The sequence below is a fragment of the Thunnus thynnus genome, chromosome 19, assembly GCF_963924715.1.
Source record: "Thunnus thynnus chromosome 19, fThuThy2.1, whole genome shotgun sequence".
NCBI lineage: Eukaryota > Metazoa > Chordata > Actinopteri > Scombriformes > Scombridae > Thunnus > Thunnus thynnus.
Window position 1 is genome coordinate 29,068,912 of NC_089535.1, and position 22,188 is coordinate 29,091,099.

The window sequence follows — 22,188 nt, forward strand, 5'->3', positions numbered from 1 at the left end:
TATGATACAATACGCTTTCAAAATGATGGAAATAAAGAGCTGTCTGTAATGTAAGGCCTGGTTCAGCTACAATCTGACTATTAAGGTAGTAAGTTGATACCAGCTAACCAATTTTAGACCAATTAATGGCTTTAGTATCCAATTTAATTCAATAGAATATGCTCATATGTCATTTTTTAAGAAAATATGAGCAGAAAACACTGATATGAGACTGCATGGATACAGAGTGGATGAGGCCTGGTGCTCAGGCTGTAGTTGGGAATGTTTGGTACTACAGTTCCCACAATCTGGGAACAGTTCTGTGGTTTGCTAGCTCAGAGTTGAGTGGGTGGCACTTAAACACAACACTGATGGTGATCTATCTCTCTCTCTCTCTCTCTCTCTCTCTCTCTCTCTCTCTCTCTCTCATACACACACACACACAGTGTGGCTCAAGACATCTGTAGACTAACAAACTGGGCCCAGTGGGACGACTGGGGTCATGGGTCACTGAGGCGACTTCCTGTCAGGGCAGCTTGTGTGTGTGTGTGTGTGTGTGTGTGTGTGTGTGTGTGTGTGTGTAGAGGGAGAATAAGGGGAGCTATTGATGGATTAAGAAGGATCTCTGAGAATGGTGTTAAACTGATTTCCTGGAGGAAAAGCATTCCTTCTGTCATGACCTGGAATGGTGTTTGAGCAACATAAACACACATACACAGCTAAAACCATGTAGATGTTGTGAATAATACATTAAAAAGACATATATGCTATGTACCAGCCTTAATGGCTTTAATACATTTATTTTTTTTAAAAGATATAACTTTATAAATCAGAAGTTTTCTATTCCCCTGCTTTTCTGCCAGGGTGTCACTGTAAACAACAACTTTCTCCCAAAGTCTGCCTGGCAGATCAAATGGAAATAAATAACAAGGTAAGTGAGATGAATGTGGAGACATTCATACTGAGGCTGGCTGACCTTTCTGTATAGCTGGACTGTTCTGGAGGCTGGTAGCCTTGGAGGACAGCTTGGACGAATCGCCGTCAGAGTCTTTGCTGGTGTCTATGGACACGATCACATCTTTCATCCCTGAAGATTTCTCCTGGGAAGACAGCAACTCATCTGGGAGGAAATGGAGTGAGATGAAAAGCGAAGAGGGAGAGAAAATAAGGTGGAATTAGAATGGTTTATGCAGTGTGAGAGTGAGGGGGAAATAATGGAAGAAAACAAGTGGAAAAAAGGAAATGAAACTTCAAACACGAGGCACTAAAGTGACGTGTAGAAAAGCAGCATCTGTTCTGAATTAATGGGATAATTCACTGATTAAGTATTGCAATTCCATAAAGTTGGGGGACTAACAAGAGACAGATTAAAAAAAAGAATGATCAAAAACAAAGCAGCAGAGAAGGAGATATCCTGATTTATAACCCCTGGTATGCTACAAACCTCAACAACGTTGGATCCTACATTTCCCATAATGCAACTCAATACCATCTCTTTATTAGACTCTTCCTGCGTGATAACATCCCTGTGTTTAAAGTTTTATACACCAAGTTTATGACACAGGCTGTCAGTTACAAATGTGTAGTCTCCAAGCTCAGGCTGAGTTGACATCAACAAAAGAAGATGCATGATGGGAAGTGTGGGAAATAACTTTTTGGCATCTGCTGCTTTGACACTGACCTTTCTTTTTTTAACTTGTCTTTCATGAGTCCCTCAACTTTCTGGAAGTGTGATACTAAAATTCTGAAGTACCTCAGTTTTTAATCTGTCCATGTTATTATTATAAACTCAGTCATCACTTGAAGATCAGGTTTAAGAATTTACACATGTAAAGTAAGATTTAATTCATGTGGGAGGAACAAAATACAACTTGACTATTTTATGTGATTTCGGATACATGCACCATACTGTCTCACTGTTTACTTTTGACAAAATCATATTGATTTCAACCATAACCCTTCTCTGAAAGCATGTTGTGTGTAAGCATGTCTGGTACCTTGTCCTTGGATATGGGACACATCCAGTCCCTCTTGCAGTCTCAGAATAACAGCCCCAAACTGGAAGTCAAAGGAATCGCTGCGAGGGGGAAAAAATGCATAAATAAAAGATTCCCATCAGCAGTGGACAGACTGAAGCGTGACATGCTCAGTTAAACAGAGATATGGAGCATTTAAACAGGAAGACAAATAAGCTCTGCTGCCAGAACCGCACACAACAAACGGCAGGTTCAAACAACATTGTCAGTCCTGCAGTTTGAACCTTGTGGTGTGTTATTGCTGCTGCAGCTACTTACCGGATGGAAAGTAAAGGGCACATTGCTGAGCGCATTAGCTGTGATTTTAATATTGTCAGGCCAAACCATCTCTGACCTTCAGTTCTAATGCCATGATAATCCCCACACTTTACAATCAGGAACTCATTCAGCTTTAAGTCCTTCACTCACAGTCTCACATGACTGATTCAGGGTTAAGCAGGTAAACAGGATTTCACATGGACAAACACTGTATTCCTGTTACTACCAGTACATACAGTGTGTGTGCGCGTGCACGGTTGATCCTGATCTTACTGTACTACAGAATGAGGACAGTTCAGGATACTGACTAAAGCTGTAGTGTCTGTGCAAGAATAATCTGTTAATGACATAATCTGATATTAACAAACTTCATGCTTTTTTAAGCTTATACTGTTTAACTATTTATTGTGTTTACGTGGTGAATATTCCTAAATACATTTTTGCATGAGGCGACATACTTCCTACTGTCTATATGTACACAAGAGTGATACATTTAATTCATTAATGGGCCTGTGTGTGTGTGTGTGTGTGTGTGTGTGTGTGTGTGTGTGTGTCTGACTATGTTACCTCATGTTCTATCACATTGCTTTTCAGAGTCAGAGTTGCTATGCATCCATGGATCTAGGGAGACTGAGTCATTTATAGACTATCTCTCAGAAAATGTGCCTTCCTGCATCCTGCAGCCCACAAATTTAAGTGTTACTATCAAAAGAAAGTCTTCATTAAGTATTCATGCACCAGAAGATTTGAAAGTCACAGCATCTGTAAAAGCTGCTTCACTATAAGCGGTATTATAGAAGATGTGATGAAATGACACCTCAACGTGATCCGTAAGACAGTCTGACTGAAGATAAGAAGTTGTCTCAGTAAATAATGTTAGGCAGAGACATGCCGTATATTTGACATCAAACAATAAAGGAAGGAGTCTCTATGTATGTCTGTCTGTTCTTTGCTTTTCTTGACAATCACTCATCTGATCAACTTCACAGCTGTATTGCTGTCGACCAAAGGAAGTGCAGTGTCGAGTGTGAAGTTGTTTGGATGAGCGGTTCTCGAGAAAGCTGCAAGCAGTAATACCGGAGGCCAAGTGATCAGTCCGTTCTGAAGAGAGACGTTTTGAACGCACTAATCTTTGAAATGTAAGGTTACATTGAAATAAAGGTCTTATTTAGTGTTTGCTTTTTGAACTGTAGTAGAGCATTTAAAACTGCACATGTGTGTTACAATGAGGTGACTGCTGAGTCTTTCCAGTCAGTCTTTATGATATGTTATGAAACAGCTGGACCTACTGGATCATACTGATGTAAGTCTCCACATTCATCATGTCGCCGTCCCTCCAGTCGTTCTTGAAGCCCAGCACCAGGGTGTTGGGCTTGAGGCGACCCAGACCTGCAGCCTTGAGAGGGAAGAAGGATCAGAATCAAAATCCTATGAATTCACACCCTAAGTCATCTCTTAAAGGCTAGCTACTTCCAAACAATCACTGACACTGTCGTTCAAGAGCAGAAATGGAGACAAATGGAGACATTCATTCCGAGTACTCTAAGGGAATATTCTCACTAGAGTCAATTCATTCACTCTCACACTGTTTATCACTTTCAGCATTAACACTTGAGATGGAAACTTTGGTAGCATGTATGAGTATGACTCAGCCCTGTGAGCACTACCTCATTACTTCTAGTGCCAATTGAACTTAAAGTATAAATTTAAAAACATGAGAAAATAGAAGAAACAGGATATAGTCTGTAAACTTCATTTCTCACCTGAAAAACAGCATACCAGGACATCAAAAAAAGTTTACTTTCAGATGTTAACACCATATTTAGGACTAAAGACTCTGATATTCTATATTTTCTTCTTGTCAACAAATTTCATGTGAATGTATCCTCTTAACAAGTATTACCTGTGTATCCAAAGCTTATCTATCTTATTCCTTTGTGCTGTAGATCTCCATTATTGTCCAAAAACTATTAAAAACACATGAGTCACACTGTTGCACTGGGTGACATGATCCTTAATCTTTTTTTTTTTTAAAAAAAAGAAACTTAAACAAAACAAGAAAGTATAAAACCAATGAGCTTGGAGCAGCAGGGAATCTCTCCTCTGTTGTTTTTTTGCCTGGTCATATGCAGGCTAATGGAGATAGTGGGTTGAACAAATAATGATAATTAGATTTTACATGTATTGAGATCATATGAGACAAATTAAGGCCCCTTAAATTCAATAAACTGATTTCAAACGTTTCTCGTTGGCACCGGTTTTGAACAACTGTGAGAAATGTACCATTAGGAGCATGTGCTTATTAACAGCAACAAACACTTACAGAGTGCACTGAGCCAACAACACTGGCTGTTGGTACTTGCTGGCACTTGTTTCATGAGTCAATGAGAAGCTTCTGGGAATTTATCTTTGCACTTAGACGTCAGACTTATCTCAGTGCACTTGTTTGCCGTTTACTCAGTGATATCCTCCACAGCCAAAGGGGCTAAATCCATTTGAGATCTCATTTCTAGCAGCACTGTAGCAGTGAGGTGCTCCTACCTGGAGCAGGTACTGGGAGCCCTGCCTCATGTCCTCGGCAAACACCGGCGTGTAGAAGGCTTTGGTCTCATTCTTCAGCAGCCAGCGCTGGTATCGGGCCTGGTCTGTTGCCAGATCTTTGAAGTTTGGCCTTCTGTAGCCCTGTGGAGAGACACACACACACACACACACACACCAAATACCATCAAATCCACCAGCCTTTTATTTATCAGAGTTGGATATTCAGAACAATTTCCGAGAATGACCCCAAAGGCAAATTCTTGTGTAGGTTCCCAAGGTCAAAAATCACAGGATGTCTAATTTAATCAGAAATAATCACAGAGTGAGTTTAGCCTGTGGAACAAACCCTGCTCTGAATCTCCTCATCAGGGAGTTTGTTTGTTTCTGAAGAAAAGAGCTCACAACACTTCTCTTCAGCCAGGAAACTGTAATGCCATTAGAAGGGAATGTTTGCACCATTTAACTTGTGCTGAGCTCTCTCTCAGTCCTAATGGAAGCAATGGAAGCAGGCAGGAGGGCGGATCAGAGGCTACTTGTGGAGGGTGGTGTGCTCCACCGAGCCAGAGAGCTGCTGGACTTCACAGAGCCTGTATTCATCCAATGAAAATGGCCTTTCCATTGTAAAGCAGTTATGCCTGGCAAGGGATTTGTAAAAAGGCGTTTTACATGCTGTATAAGGGAGTGGAACAAACACATCAATCGTATCACCACTGAGCCTCACTGCTCTGCTCTCTACTGAGCTGTCAGCTGACTCAAACACAGTTAGACTGTGCAAAGACGGGGAAGAAATCACACAAGTGTGATGTTTGAAAGGAAAAAAAGAGCTTTAAATGAATAAACAATTAATTACTTCAAGCAAGACAACAAAATACTGATCAGTAGCTGGTTGGAAGTTTAAACTTACTAACCCTAATTACAATGTAAAACATTCTTATCAAACATATTCATTGATGTTATGTGTTTGAATTAAAAGTGAATATCAGCTGATTTCATTTTTACATTTTTAAATATCAACCTCCAGTACGGCTCAGCCTGTACAAAGTGCTGCATTGTAACTAGCTTGATGAATGTATGGCCTGATTTGAGTTAAAAGAGGTAGAGTAAGAAACAGAACATGGACAAAGTTATTTTTAGGTGACAATCAGACTGAAATTCAATAAGTTAGTAACCTCAAATGATACTGTACAGGCTCCATTCAGTGTCACAACTATAACAACTGGTGACAACAATGATAACCTCAATCAACCAACATCCTCAAAGGTTTAAAACTAAACTAGCTGGGATATGTGGAAAAATGTCTTATGTGTTGGTTGTTTCATGACAGAATTAAACCAAACCAATTTCAATATGACTAGACTGTAAATGAAAATATATTAAGTACAGTGAAACCCTAACCCTAACCCCTAACCCATAACCCATAACCCTAACCCCTAACCCCTAACCCTAACCCAGCAAAAAAAAAAAAACAAAAAAAAAAAAACACAACATGGCTTAAATTTACTTAATTAACTTAATATTATGGCAATAAAAATAGACTTCATGAGCCAGTAATGTCTGTTATTTAGAATGTACAAATGTTGTACACATCACTCAGATCTGTAGCAGGTAAGACAGTCCTTGTGTTTTGGTGGTGCAACTCCATTTAATTAACCAGTAGTTTGACACCAACTAGTAGTTGCTGAGAGCTTAGTGAGGACTTTACAGACTCACTAAGTAATGGATTTGCAAATAGCTGGTGTAACCCCATCCAGGGGCCCACACAGTGCAGCTGAGCCTCTCTTTCAGTCTGGTTGCTAGTCTGTGACATCAGCCTTTGTGGCCACAACACCAGTTACTAAAGCACTTCAAATACCTGTATGATGGCTAGTGTATCAGGAGGGTAAAGAGAAAAAAGGGCATATGGACACATGACTGTTGTTTTAAGAAAAACTTGAAAATTGTGAACCTGTCCTTTATTTACTGTTGACTGTGTGACATGGAGTCAAAATGTTGACATCATATAGTCTCTCTGAGAGATTCTTTTCAAAACCATTTGCAGTATTTAATCAGGTGCTTTCATCAATAATATCATATTTGTCTGAATTGGAAGTCATTTAGGACCATTAGTGGGTTTTCAAAACACATTTTAATAACCACAAAAAGACAACACCACCACCAGAGTGTCTGCTCACCGTGCGAACATGACCGCAGATCATCAGGCCTACGTTCTTAGTGAAGCTGGAGACCAGGTCCAGTAGAGCGGGACGAGAGTTGGGGTAACCAGTCATCACCATACACTGAGGTCTATACAGACATTCAAAAGCAAGAACAACAACACGTCAGCACTGTATGAACAGTAGTTTCCATGTTTCTGCAGTCACACTGACAGCATTATCAGCTTTGAAATCTGCAGCCACTTTCTCTCTAACCTTCACAGTGGCCTCTATCCTTCTTAGCATGGGACAAAAAAAAAAAAAAAAAAAAACAGAAGCAGAGTAGCGCACATCAAAGCAAATATGTTAAGCACCATGGGATTTAATGGAGGAGCTCAGAAGAACACACCAGTCATTTTGAAGACACCATCAGATGTCTCTTAATCTCCTGCTTGGTTTGCTGCCATGGCAACAGTCCAAGCACATTATCACTAACACGCCAATGCTCCATGGGCAAGTATTAACTAATAAAAACATAGAACATGGTCAATACAGTAATAACGCCGGCTTCTTGCTTAATTAATACGCTCAAGCAAGCTAAAAAACTGACAAAATGAGTTATTGAAGTTTGTATTTTACACTATGAACTGTGTTGGACAGCAACTGCAGTGTGTCAGCTGTCAGTCCTATTATTTTTACTTGATAATCTATACATACACATACATACATACACATACACACATTATATATACATATATATATATATATATATATATATATATAGCAGTTGACACATTTTATTACAAAGGGTTAAAATGTGTTAATGTTTCCCAAAATAAGGTATTGAAAAAAAGTATTGCTTTGGCGTTGGTACTCAAAACGCAGGTATTATACTATCATACCCAGTACACCTACTGAGGCATATCTAAACTGTCCACAGGGCCATAGCATGTAAAACTGCTCCATACTATTTCAGGGAATAATACATGGCCCTGCTCCCTGTATGAGTGCACATGTATAATACATGTATGTATGTAAATTTGCAGTTGAGGTAAGTAGTGTGATTACAGCACTTGTTCATGTGTTAAAACATTAGTCTATGGATAATATACAAGGTAAAATATTATCATCTACACTTTCAATCTGATTTTTTTCATTAAGATAGGGTCTGGTTCAGCTGTAATGGCAGGCTTGTTTATAGTAAGTAGTGTTTGGTACCTGAAGTTCTTGATATGGTCTTCCACTCCGCTGAGGTGGAGAGTGTGGGTCAGAGCCTGGTGGTAGGTCAGAGCCTGGGTTGATGAGCCCCAGTTCACATCTGGAGGGGAGGAACGCATGCAGGCAGAAACACACAGTGGAGTTAGGAAGTGTGTTTACGGGTCGCTCTGCTGGGGCCAAAGGCCGGCTGACCCATGTGGTGTTACAGGCAGTGAGAAGGCCTCGTATGTGTGTGTAGCTGCATGTCAAACTGAGTGTGCACACAGGTGTGTGTTCAGAGCTGCAAGGTCAGCTCTGTGTTTGAAGAGGTGCGGGATGTGTGTTGGGGGGGTCATGCATTCGTCAGGACTCAACTGGAACAACTTGACAGTCCAGTATCATGTAGAAACTTATATTTGAATTTACATTTTCTAAATACATCCTCATTTGTTTAGGTTTTTTTTTGTATTATCACTATTTAGACTTTTTTCAGTAAAGGAACAGTCCAACGTTTTAAGAATTGTTTGCTGTCTTACCCAGTCAGATGAAGACATCAATACACATTTCATCTCCGTGCATCCAGTGCAGCGATAGTTCCAGGACATATTTAGCCTAGCTTAGCATACAGCTATAGGCTAAAGACTTAGCATCATTTTGTCATAGGTAAGGTCATGTACACCCTGGACCTAGCTTAGCTTAGCACTAGACTGGAAGCAGGTAGTAAATGTTACTGCTACAACAGAATCAGAACTATCTTACTTAGTTGTTGTATCATGAGCAGTTAAGTGTTGAAGCCATTTCTTCAAACACTGCTGGGTGCAGTGACTCTAAACTGCAGATTGACTAATATAAAAGGAAGATTTAGCTCATTATCACCATTTTAATAGCAACCCTTCAGTATTTCATGTTAATATCGTGCTTTATCTACAGCATTTAACTTTAATTTATCTTTTAACACAAGTTACACAATCAAGACAATAATGTGTAAATAAGACAGCTTTGGATTTGTTAGCGTGCTTTCACCTTTGGTTGATCTTGGCTAGTGCTTTCATTCAGCTTAGATCTTTTTAAATACTGAAAGAATTAAAATAAAAGATTTCACTTTTTTATTATTATTATATTTCTTGAAATTAGCAAGTTTAAAATAAATAAAGCAAAATGACTAAAATGAGATTTTAAGTGGGGAGAATCATGATTAATTTTGCTCAACTATCATATACTGTCATATTTAAGCTGCTTTGTGATTCTATCATCTCTCAAATTATACCAAAGGTATACCTTTTTGAAAATTGGAGTCTGTGTGCTACTTTCAGCCCGTTCACCTCTACAGTGTCTGTTTTCATACTACCACTGAAGGCCTTGATGTCAGAAATATTCTAATTACTTAACATACAAAGTGGCTCTAAACGAGCTGTGTTTGTATAACTCACCTGGCTTCTTGTAGCTGACATAGATATAGAGACCCAGGACAATGACGTTAGTGAAGAGAGCAGCCCACCAGTTGATGACGAACATCACCACACAGCACAACACAGCTCCAGCAAGAGAAACCCACATGTTGTAGTATTTGAAGCTGGGACGCCACCCTGGGGTGCCAATGAAAGCAAGTCACAACAATGCAGCAAAAAGACATTCAAAAAAAAAACTACAATGAACTGACAGCGCTAGTCACATACTGTATGGATATTTTGATTAAGATTCATTATTTTGTTAAACTGAGGAAAAGCACTTCATGTTGAGTAGAAGTCAGATGTGTCATATAACCTGCTTCAAATTGAAACATTTTTCGATTCATTCTCATCATTAACATGGTTTTAAAATAGTAAATGTTGCTGTTAAAGAGCATTAATAAAGTTAAAGTTCAAGTTGGATATGTGCTTGTGTTAAAGAATGAGAGTTAGCAGCCTGTTAGACTGAAGACCAGAATGTTATACCAGCTATTAGGGACCAGATTTATTTACTGGGTACCACAGAAACTAGACTAGTGGGATTTTAGTGATGGGATACAGTTGGACTGTGTGTGGTTACACAATGACAGAGTCTAAAACAAACCACAGGACATAAAGGGTACATGGACGGTGCCATTTCTCTCAGCCCCATTTTATATGCCGCTGAGAGCAGAGAGAGACTGGCCCTGAAGAGGCTAGAACACCAAATGGGGTTTATAGTTTGTGGTTCCAGAGGCAGTAAAATCCATTAGTCAATGTTTGGATTACTGCTCCCCTCTAATTGAGTCATGTACCATTTAAGTCCATGTAATTATATGACCTGCTTGGAGGAATTAGAAGCAGATAGAGAATATGTACCTGGAGGTCTGCTAGAGATTTGGTATTGAAGGGGAAGAAAGCAGAGAACTCAATATAAAAAACCCAATATACAATCCGTACAGAGCTTAACGCTACAGTTTAAAGGGTCTGTTCAACCAAAATTACAAAAAGAGATCCCTCTTCCCTCAAGTAGTAATTATCAATGCAGATAGCTGTAGTTTTATTTGACCAGGTTTCATAAGATCTTCAGATGGAATTCAGTTTGTGCAGCTTACAGCGCTGAAAAAATAGATTAAAAACAGAAACAACATTTCAACAATGTTTCCATCACTCTGGATTATCTACAGATCTGAAAAGCCGAGTTTCATTTGCCCTTTCCTCAAGTTATTTGAATGGAATTAAGAGTCGGCCGACATCAGCTGAAAAGGAGAAGCCTGCTAAGTTTACTGAAATTTCTCTTTGCTAAGAAAAAGAGTAACAAGAGAGATGAAAGATTGAATAGATTCACTGCTGTCAAGGCTCGGGGAACCAGGGGGAAGCAGACCCAAAATGGAACCAGTTATCGCAAGCTAATCCTAGTTCTAACAGGGATGACTTGGTAGTTGGAAAGAGTCTGAGTGAGGTCTGTGGATTATCCAGAGTAACAGGGACACTGTCTCTGGGAAGGAATGTCATTTTTCAATTATGTGTGTCTCAAACTAAATTCCATGGTATTGCTGTGGAGGCAGAGACAGATACGTCTAACCTTTGACAAATAAAACCAAAACTGCCTGTAACACTGGAGGTAACTAATAATGCTTCTCCAGAATTAAGCATGGAGCTACCCCTTTACCAACAAATAATTAGCAAACATTTAGAGTAGCATTTCTTGAAAGCTGTTTAACATCATCTTTTGAAAAAGTTATTGACATATTCAGATATTTCTGTGTAGAAACATGAGCAGAGATCAGTCTCTCTCCTTGATGTACATTGACAATACTAGCTAGTGTATTGTCCCACTAACATTACCCAGTGACAGCTCCTGGCAAACTGTTCTGATGCATCTGTCATTAAACAGCAGGGCAAAAAAAACAAAACAACAACAACAATGAAATGATGTACTCTACATTTAAATGGGTTTCAAAGTGCCAGAGGCTTTTTGTTCCAATTTAACATAACTGTCACTCATAATCATTACCTAGTGAATCATATAAAATGACTCATCTGATGTGGCAGTGTTTCAGTAACAGTGACACACTGTAGAAACATATTTCAATGCAACGGTATAGCGTTTGAGTGACAGGAGGGCGGGAGCTAAGAAAGAGGACAGTTGCCAGTGTATCAGAAACACTGACTTAGTAAACTTATTGTAAATGTCTGACTAATGCTAGCAGCTGAAGATCACGTCCTCTTCTTCAAAGAATATGACATTATACTGCATCAAACAGTTACATTTACAGTAATAGGTCATATCAGAAAATACATACAAGTAAGAAACCTTCTTCTCTGGATTTATTGGCAACCATGAAATATATACATTGGAAATCTACTATTCTGCCAACTCTTCCATGATTTCTTCTCAAGCTGTTTGACACCTTACAAGCCTTATTGTAATATTAAAGGGAATCCCCAAGAATTTATAAAAACTGTGCTTTTCAAAAACTTAGATTTTTTTAAGAACATTTTAGCCAGACATTGTACTTTGCAGTTCATTTTATGTGTGCTTTTGTTTAGATCTTTCAATGTAAATGGAGTTTGTAATTTCTTACTGTAGCAAGTTTAATCACAGGTAGGCTTCGGGTATGTCCATTTAAAAAAAAGTTTAATTAAACTTTAAACTTTATTAAACCTAAAATTGTTATGTCCAAAGGCTATTTATAAAATATTACCATAACTCTCTGGCTTATACTACCCAAAAGTGGCACACCAGCATTTAAAGCAGAAAAAAACATTTTAAAAAGCATGTTGTTGTTTAATGAAATGGCCAATCAGCAGACCGGCTCCCTGAGAAAATCCACACAGATCTTTAGATTTGAGTTCAACTTGGATAAATAGCAAACTATCTTCACTGTGCAGACCTTTGAGGTGCCAGAGTGTCTAAAACAGGAGAAGATATTGGTCTGTTCACAGATATCACAAACTATTAGCAAGTCTGTCTCTTCAAAAAGCTAATTATCTAGTTAGCAGCTGAGCTAACTAGCTTGCTAAATGACTCATCTGATGTGGCAGTGTTTCAGTAACAGTGACACACTGTAGACACATATTTCAATGCAACAGTATAGTGTTTGAGTGACTGAGGGAAGTAAGAAAGAGGACAGTTGAGAATGTATGGGAAACACTGTCTTAGCAAACGTATTACAAATATCTGACTAATGCTAGCAGCTGAGGACCGTACTAAGATCACATCCTCTTCTTCAAAGAGGAGGATGGCATTTTGCTTGTCCAGCTCTAAACCCTTTGTTTATCTACTTTTATGTTTTACCTTGTTCTGATTGTTCTGTGTCGTCTGGTTTATTGTTATTTTACTGCTAATTCTACATCCGACCATGGAACATCAACAACAAATGGAAAATTAGCCATTTGGCTTACACTGGCACATTTACAACCATATCGAATGTCCCTGTTTAAAAATGGCAACTCACGCAAGTGATCATCAGACTGTTTCAGCCGTACACCAAGAGAATACACATTAATTCTACCTCAGAGGGTCACTTAGCTTTTCCATGGGCAGTCTGATATGACCTGTGCCGTGAGCTGTAAAACACTGGCTCTAAGCTCTTTGAGGCACTCTACAGCTCAGGACGTGTCTAAGTGCTTCAAGTAATTCCTTTTGAAATCCTATTATTTCCCATCACAGTCATTGTTTAACACCATATGACTCGTGACTCTGCTGAGCTGCTCGTTTTTACAATTTGACAAAGGATCTCTACTGTGATAAGTTTCTCAGAGTCTTGATCTTACCTGGTGAGTTAGCCAGTGAGGCATGGAACACAGAGAAGTTGATCAAGGCATAGGATGCCAAGAAAAAGTTGGAGATGATGGGGGCAATTATGTTCAGCTCAGCTGTAAGAGGAAAGCATCAAAACAGTCAACTCGGAATGGGACAAAACTTCCATCTGCAATTTCATGTCCTCCAGTCCAGCCAAAAAACTGGGGAAACATTTCCTGTAACAGTGCCATCAGGCCTAATTTTAAAGTTTTACACAAATATTCAATAATAGGCAGATTCATGGTCAGATAAAGACCTATTTTGAATCTGAAGATTCTATCGCCTGTTCTGTCTCTTACTGTCAAACTTAGGTCTTTACAAACAGAAAAAAATCAATCCCACTTTATTTTACAGTCCATAAACTAAGTTTGTGACAAGTACTATGTCATTTGGTACTAATCATAAGAAAGTTCATATTGTTTTTTAAGTTTTTAAATTTTTTCATGTTCAGCTGACCTGCTGTTGGCTGACTATAAGACTCTAGGTTACTATATCAATTCACTGGAAGTGCAAAGTCATTATGCTGTTGGATTCAACCAATTTTTTCATATTGTGGAGTGTAATGAACACTGCAGCATCTACGTACAATCTCATACAATAATAATTGCCTTATTGTGCAGATTAGCAACGTGTGCAGCCATACCGATGAGGATGAAGGCCAGAGCGATAACAAAGGTCAGGATGTATCCTCGGAGGGGCTCGTTGTTCTTGCCGTAGCCTTTGGCGAACATGCCCAGGCCAGGGTAGATGTTGTCCTTACATAAAGCCTGTGGAAACAGAAAATATTGTGTCTTCAGAATCAAAAACTACAAATGAATTACAATGCAAATCTCATTCTAAATTGCTGACTGGTTATTAGTGTAATTCCTTAGACACCTTAATGCAGTTTAGGTTGAGTCTTACCTGGAACACTTTGGGTGCACTGACCAAAGAGGCCAGAGCTGAGGACAGAGTGGCAGAGAAGATTCCAGCAGTGATGATGGGTCCAAAACCAGAAACCACACTCATGACCTGAACAGAAGGTGAAATGCAAATTGAATTATTTTACTTTTGCACCTACCAACCATCACTGTTTTCACCTCTCCCTCTGAAATGTTTGTCTGCTTCGTACTTGGAAGTCATTTTGGAGTCCGTAGCGGCAGGCATCTTTTTCATTCTTGCAGTAAGAGAAGTCATAGCCAAATTTGCAGGCAGCATCAGTGCAGTTCGTCATGAATTGAGAACTGACTGTGTCGTTCACATTTCCACTGGCGTCTCTTACGATGCAGGAGCCTGGTGTGATGAAAGGATTATTAAAACTAAGTTCATAAGTGTGATAGAAGGTAGAGAATATCATATATAGAGGGCATTACTGCACCTGTAGAGACAGCAACTCCCAGGTAGACTATTCCTGTGATCAATATGGCCAGAAGTGTTCCTCTGGGAATAGCCAGCTGTGGGTCCTACAACACACAATCACAACACAGACTTAAGAGAACAGGCAATCTATAACTGCACAAACATTTTAATCCTTATCAATGAAGGGCTTTTAAATGATGTCATCAATCATCTAACTGCCACACTGAAGGTCATTAGCTCTCAGTAATCAGTGACGGAGAAGTCAAACAGTAAAACAATCCCAGCACCATGCAAAAGTTCCTCCAATCAGTTTTAATCACTGCCAACTCACCAAAAAAATTGTCAGAGTGGCAAATTCTTGGTTTTACTTTTAAGATTAGGAGCACTTTATCAATTTTCCCTAACTTAGGAATTGACTCCTATCTCAGACAATATTGAGGAGAGCCCCAGACCTGTTAGAAGCTGGCAGGAGAAAGCCACTTTGATGACTACTGATGACTATGAGCTTATTAAGAGATACCATTTCAGCTGAAATGTTACATTTTTGCACATGCTCATTAATTGAGGTCCTGGCAACCTCACAGCGACAAGGGAAATGCAGCTTTGAAACACTGATGATTCTGACACAACCAGTTATTGGTTCACCCTCAGCCCTGACTGCAACATCAACACAATGTGTGCTATAGAGCACAATATATGCAAGGTGCAGCACAAACACAAGCAGTGTAAATCAATGTCACTGGATGACCAAGAGAAGGCACAAAGTTTAATTATATGATCTACTTTTTTAAAATTGAAAAACAGTGTAGGAGGTAGCTCAGAGTGTTTTAGTCCCAGGATGACTTAGGAAAGATTCTGTGTTTGATAAATACCGGCCCAGATCTCCCTTTTTAGTTCAGTGAAGACCTTTAGTAGAATCAATAGGACTTGCTAAATTAGCCTGATGGCTAGTTGGCTAGCTTAAAAAGACGTGTTTTGAAGTGGTGACTTACAGCGAGGTCTCCTGAAATGTTGGCTCCTGCCAGAATACCAGTGGCTGCAGGGAAAAAGATGGCAAAGACAGAGAAGAAGGTTTCCCCTCTGAAGTCCGGACCCATGTTCTCCCACATGATAGAACCTGACAGGAGAACACAAACAAGACAGCTGACAAAACATGTAGCACAAACAATGCGAATATCAGCTCTGAGGGTTGTGAGATGGCGCACATGTTCATTTTGCATTAAGAGAAGTTTCACTTGAGTGTGGTCGTACCGTCATAGCCAAAGAAGCCCACAGATTCCTTCGACTTGACAGGAATGAAGGTTCCGATGAAGTAGTTAATGATGGCTGTGATGAGCACAATAAGTAAGAAGATCTGGGCCTAAAGAGAAGCAAATTAACCGATGGATGAGTCACCACTGATCTGATGTATGAATCAATCACAGCGTGTCACTGAACCTGAAAGTTTTGTCTCAAAGTCTGTCATCAGAATTTTCATCAGGGCTTAGACTTATGCACATGTAGGTTCAATGCAGATTCGGTATAAGAGATGGGACCCAGTTCATACCTTGGCCTCCCATTCCATTCCTGCCACAGAGATGCCCAGGAGGAGGATTACTGTGATGGTGCCGATGATTCGGATATCGTTGATGTCATCCGTCATGACGGCATCGACACCCTGACAGACAAGACAAGGAGCTGTTCAAAAGGAACAACAACAAACTGCCAATGCCTTAAGACTACAAGTTACTTATTTAGTTCCATGATGGGCAGCTTACAAATCAAACTACAATTAAAACATTAAAAAAAAAAAAGAGTATTTAGGTCATTACGTTGCATAAAACAGGAACATTTGTTTGAAACGTTTGAAGGCCTTCACAGAGCAACCACATTACATTTGCCGACATAGTGACGGAGTAACCATAGGATGTCAACAAAAAACCTGCATAAGATAAAAACTGTTCCTTTCAGCTTACTCTTGATAAACTGGAAGCTTGGAAATCTGAAAGGTTTACTCTAGAGGTGCTCCAAGATAGTGAGCAGTTATCACCTCCTCTACTGTTTCCATTGTAAACACATCAACTGGTGTTTTTGCATATGCACAGTTTATTGCTATTTGCTGCTGCCAATTGAGTTTATCAGCTCACTATTGCAGCTTTGTGTGTCACCATAGCAACCACAAAAAACAAACAGAAGAAAACAATGTAGTTCCTAATTTTACTGGTACACACCCAGACTAATATTATACCTCTTCATATCAATTACCTTGGCTAAACTTGCTATATTAATGGTGCCATTTTCTAACCATTCTCTCTGTTGGTCCAGCAGGGGGTTTAGTAAGGATGGTGCATAATCTGAGCTGAAGTGGTGGAATTGGACCAGAAGAAGACACAGCAATAAGTACTAGCTGTTTGAAAGCACCATTAAGCATTGAGAGACTTACCCTAAGAAGTTCCGCAACAGTTTCAGCAAAGCCCACCACATACATGGCTACAGCCACTGCATTGGCGAAGGCAAAGATCAGACCAATAGAGCCTCCAAACTCTGGGCCCAGACTTCTCGAAATCAAGTAATACGCTCCACCTGGAAAGAGATGGAAATGGACAGGATGTAAGTTGTTAGTGAAAATGTGGAACAAATTTGAATTCAACTGACTGTGTATTTACATATATATAGCATCATTCTTTTACTGAGTTTGTTCATGCATAGTCGGAGGATGGCGCAACGTCTGCATCTGAAAGTACTGCATTGGAGAATCACTGTCAACAGCCGGTTTCCTACAGCTGTCAGTTCCACTCAGAGGAGAGCTAAAGGTCCTGTGAGCTGTCCTCAGTGTCATGACCAGAGATAGAGCCTGATTCATCTACTAAAATACCCTCAGACTTATACAAGCAGGGCCATCAGAGGCTTCCATTAGCACAATTAGCACGCTGGTCAATTATGCATCCTCTTCTTTAGAGTGCGTCATGTTGCAGGACACCATGGCCACACAAATCCAATAGTAGGGAGAGGTCTCCAGAGCAGCCCACACTCCACATCAAGCTTATTTTAGTTCCAGGATCACATATCACACTGCTAATCAGCTGTTTAAAACAGCAAGTACTTACTACCAACACAGGGCTTTAGTCTGTAGTAATACTCTTGCCTACAAACAAAGCAGCTTAGAGTTACCAGGAGGCCTGACTGGTCACTTCAGCAGCACAATGAGTGTGTGTTTTTGCATGGATTCTGTCTGTGGCACTCTGTGTTGTAGAATCAATTGTTTTACTTTTATGGCCCCGTGCACAACTGGAACTCATTTTGGTTTTGACCAGTCACCAGGTGGTTAGAAATCTCTAATCACCAACTGGATATTATCTATGCAATTATCCAGAAATAATATCCAGTTGGGTGTATCATCTATCACTGCTGAGAAACAGCTGTCAGAAAAAAAATCCAAACCACCCCTTTAATCTTTATACATATAGATGCAGTCATCTGCTGCATAGCCCTAGCCGCACAGCAGCTGCAGTCCTCTTCATTTCCCATTCACAAATACACACTCAAACACTAGAGGTGCTACAGACTGCTGTTCATTGAGAATAGAATCTTGATATAACATCATAGCGACCGAAAATGTCAGAGACTAAAAAGTCACACAGCAGTGTGACTTTGGGAAGCTAAACAGGTTCAACTTCATGCAAATGTTCTGGAGCAGGAGTAGCAATATGGAGACAACCCGTGATGCTCATGTTGATTCCCTCTGGAAACAGAAGCACGCTGTTGTTCTTTGCTCCATTCACCTACGTGAAAAGAACTTCAAACTAAAACGGACTATCATGTTCAGATTCCCAATTCTCTATGCTACAACTTTAATGAGCTGAACAGGACTTGAATAAGAAAAACACTCAGGAAATGAATCACTTTGCCATGCGCCAGTATAACAAGATCACAACTGCCCAATCTGAGCTGAGTATGTGAATGATATACCCAACATTAAAAAGGTCTACAAGCTTCAGGCTCATGAGTCCAGATGTGTGCAGCATGGTATTCTGCAGAGTTCAGCTTCTCCTATTATTCATATTAAAAATGCAAATGTAAAATGTCATATTGTGGACTAACTAGAGCAAAACATTTAAAAGGATTTAGATGGCGACTTTCTGTATTTTTCTTCTTGTCAGCAAATTTCATGTTTGAATCCAAACCAACGATGAACTGCTCTACTAACAAGTATTGTCTGTGTATCCAAAGCCTGATACATCTTATTCCTCTGCACTGTAGACCTCCGTTGTTGTCTACTCGTACACTGCAGTGGATGACTTGTTCCTTCACTCCTGAAGACATTGGTTACTGCAACTTATTTAGAAACAGCTCTAAAGAGTAAAAATAGTGATAATATAGCAACCAGTCACTGTGCATGCGTAGAAACGCCATTTACAGAGCTTCACTAGCTTGATGTGCTACATATCACAACCTCTTGATTTTGTGCTGTTCTTTGAGAAATTTATTATGTAATACAAAGTCAAGAGGTTGTATTATGTAGCACAACAAACAAGTGAAGCTGTAAACCGAACCACGTTTCCACACATGCGCCGTGACGTCTGCCTATTTTTACTCTTTGGAGCCATTTCTAAACAAACTATGATAACCGCTGTCTTCAGGGAAAAGCAAGCATGTCACTCAGTGCAGCTGTGCGACTCATTGACGTGTTTTTAATAGTTTTTGGACAACAACGGATGTTTACAGCACAGTGGAATAAGACTTGATACACACGCAGTACGTACGATGAGTTTATTGTTGGTTTGGCTCTGCACATATGCAACTATATAGAAATTCACTAGTCACATCCTTTATGGAATACCTGGAATACTTGAAGTGATTTCTGATACAATACAAACAAGCTCTGGTAGACTGTAATACAGTTAGTCTCAAGTCATGTGATTAAAATCTCACACTTTACTGGGCAGAACAGACTCATTTCACATCGCCACCCATTTGGACTCGCTGACAATGGAAACTCTACTCTGTCAGAGTTCAAACAAAGTTCAATTTATACAGATTTACTATTTTTAAACACAGGATAACCAGTAAAGGATTTAGGAGGTGATCATGTATCTGAAAAGAGAGCAAAAGGGTTCCATGACCCAGTGAAGTAGAAGGAAGAACCAGGGGAGGAAAAAAAGAAAAATACACTTCAGTTTAACGGTAAATATGACTCAGCACTTAGGTTTTAATGTGACAATAATTACAAAATGTAACAATGGTTCAAACTAACTCTACTGTAACAAGCCTCAACAAATCTCTGCTTTGACATTTCACTAGTGTATCATCTTACCTGAATGTAAAAAACAGCTGAAAGAAACTCTGCATTAATCATCCTCAGTGACTCTGTTCTGCCTTTTCACTAATGTCTTACACTTCAACTATCCATTAAATGTTACACTTAATGGCAGGAAGAGGAGATGAAAGTAGGTGCTGAAGGGCTGCTGGTATTGTGCGGGTGATTTAATAGTAGTAGTATAGTAGTATAATGTATAGATGATTGGTTGGGCTTGAACTGTAAGGTTGTGTTTAGACATACGTTTGTATGAAAACACACATCTCCCTTATATATTTCAATAACACGACCACCAGAACAAAACACACTTGTCCAGTAAAAAACTTTAACCTGGTTCAATTGTTTCTGCAAAGTAATGTGATGTATTCCAGCAAGGCGCCGCGTTGGTTAATCACACACATGCAAGCTGAAATTCCTGTTGACTTTGTAATGTGACCAGGATAATTCTACTGTGTCTGAGGATAAAATGATTGCTGCTGTGATAAAAATCCTGTCTTGTAGTATTATAAATTGTTAAGCAGTGTTTTGGTGGCTTTAAACTCATGGATCTATTAGTCAAACCCGTCTTCCTACCTTACTGGTACCTGAACACCTGGTCAGTCCTGGAACATTGTGCACTGTCATTCCCAGTGAGTTCATACATGTCAGAAGCTGCTATTTTAATGCTCCATTGGCTTCCGGCACCAAAACACTGATCATTTGACCAAACACTCAAGGTCCACATGCTTTCCACTACATTACATGATCTGTTCTCAGTTGTCATCGAGATAAATCTATACACAAGCTCGGTAGCTGTTACAATTATATCGATAGTACTTGTTTTACTTAAAGGTTTACTATGCGGGATTTGTCTGTTGGTGTTCAAAGTTGGCCTCTCCTCCCCAGCTCGACACCAGAGCGAGAGAGCGGGAACAAGTGAGAGAGAGAGAGAGCAGTGGTGGTTGAGCGAGCTGGAGAGTGAATGAAGAAAAGAAACGGCGCTGGTGAAAACAAAGCCATGAATCAGCAAAATAAAACATTATTTTGATTGTGATGTGAGAAGTTTAGAGGGAAAAATCACTATTTGGTGGAGCTGTTAATAACTCATAGACATGTGAAATGTGACCCCGACTACACACTGCTTTTTGTAAGACGTCAAAAGCCAAAAAGGTTGGAAACCACTGGTTTCATCTTTAACAATGTGTTGTATTTTAAAAGCTTGTTATATCTTGTCTTATTTATTCATTTCATTATAGTGTTAAACATAAATGTTACCACTTGATGTACTGTACTAGAGTTAGCTTATAGCTAATTTTCCTCTGCAGTCCCTTTGGCAGGTTACAATTAAAACAAATAACAGCACAATAACAGTACAAGCTACACATAATAGAACATCACATACACTCACAATGTTAACTAGAAATGACTAATGTATTCTTGTAAAATGAAGCAAGATTATTTGTGTTCATGATAAGACCCTGAGATAAAATGGAAAGTCAGTGCTTGCAGAGCTGATTATTATCCATTGTGGCAAATCTTCATCTGAAAAGTAACTAAAGCTGTCAAATAAATGTAGTGGAGTACAAAGCACAATATTTCCCTCTGAAATGTAGTGGAGTGGAAGTATAAAGAAGCATCACATGGAAATACTCAATTAAAGTGCAAGTATCAGAAAATTGCACTCAAGTGCAGTACTTAAGTAAATGTACTTGGTAACTTTCCACCTCTGGTGATATGGTTGAAAGCTCCAGATACAACATGTCAGAGGGTTGTTTGGTTTCCAGGGTCAAGAATGAACTGGGATGTTTGGTTGAACATGAATTTAACACATTGTTCACCTTTAAAAAAGTCCTGGCACAAAGTATAAAAGCATTCATCAGCATGTGACTGGCTCTAGAAGAATGAACCAATCACCTTATGGAGTACAAAGGTTCTACCTCATGAGGCAGGCCTACACTAGAGGAGGGCTGGGCACTCGCTATTAACAGCAAAATGACAATACTGTCTACCCACACTGTTAAACTACAAATCTAAGTACATTAAATATAACCGTTATCAATATGGATCATGGTATTCCCATAATGTAGAAAAAAACATCCTCACTGAGGCCAAAAGGAAGGAATCCAATATGTGGACAACAAAAATACCATTTCTACTCTGATTTGAATTCATCTTCATCTCACTATGAAATATTGAA

At 39.4% G+C, this 22,188-nt stretch overlaps 1 protein-coding gene across 1 annotated transcript in view; it reads right to left on the reverse strand.

The window, feature by feature from the left end:
* Nucleotides 1–22,188, reverse strand: part of slc12a2 (solute carrier family 12 member 2) — a 75,747-nt gene that overhangs the window by 19,736 nt on the left and 33,823 nt on the right. The window contains exons 5-20 of the mRNA XM_067575191.1: nucleotides 17,139–17,278; nucleotides 16,263–16,373; nucleotides 15,968–16,076; nucleotides 15,709–15,833; nucleotides 14,736–14,820; nucleotides 14,490–14,650; nucleotides 14,282–14,389; nucleotides 14,022–14,145; nucleotides 13,351–13,452; nucleotides 9,574–9,729; nucleotides 8,165–8,264; nucleotides 6,986–7,097; nucleotides 4,815–4,955; nucleotides 3,563–3,669; nucleotides 1,977–2,056; nucleotides 956–1,099 (exon numbers count right to left, since the gene is read on the reverse strand). Of these exons, the coding sequence (XP_067431292.1) occupies nucleotides 956–1,099; nucleotides 1,977–2,056; nucleotides 3,563–3,669; nucleotides 4,815–4,955; nucleotides 6,986–7,097; nucleotides 8,165–8,264; nucleotides 9,574–9,729; nucleotides 13,351–13,452; nucleotides 14,022–14,145; nucleotides 14,282–14,389; nucleotides 14,490–14,650; nucleotides 14,736–14,820; nucleotides 15,709–15,833; nucleotides 15,968–16,076; nucleotides 16,263–16,373; nucleotides 17,139–17,278 (1,905 nt within the window). The remainder of the gene's footprint in view (nucleotides 1–955; nucleotides 1,100–1,976; nucleotides 2,057–3,562; nucleotides 3,670–4,814; nucleotides 4,956–6,985; nucleotides 7,098–8,164; nucleotides 8,265–9,573; nucleotides 9,730–13,350; nucleotides 13,453–14,021; nucleotides 14,146–14,281; nucleotides 14,390–14,489; nucleotides 14,651–14,735; nucleotides 14,821–15,708; nucleotides 15,834–15,967; nucleotides 16,077–16,262; nucleotides 16,374–17,138; nucleotides 17,279–22,188) is intronic.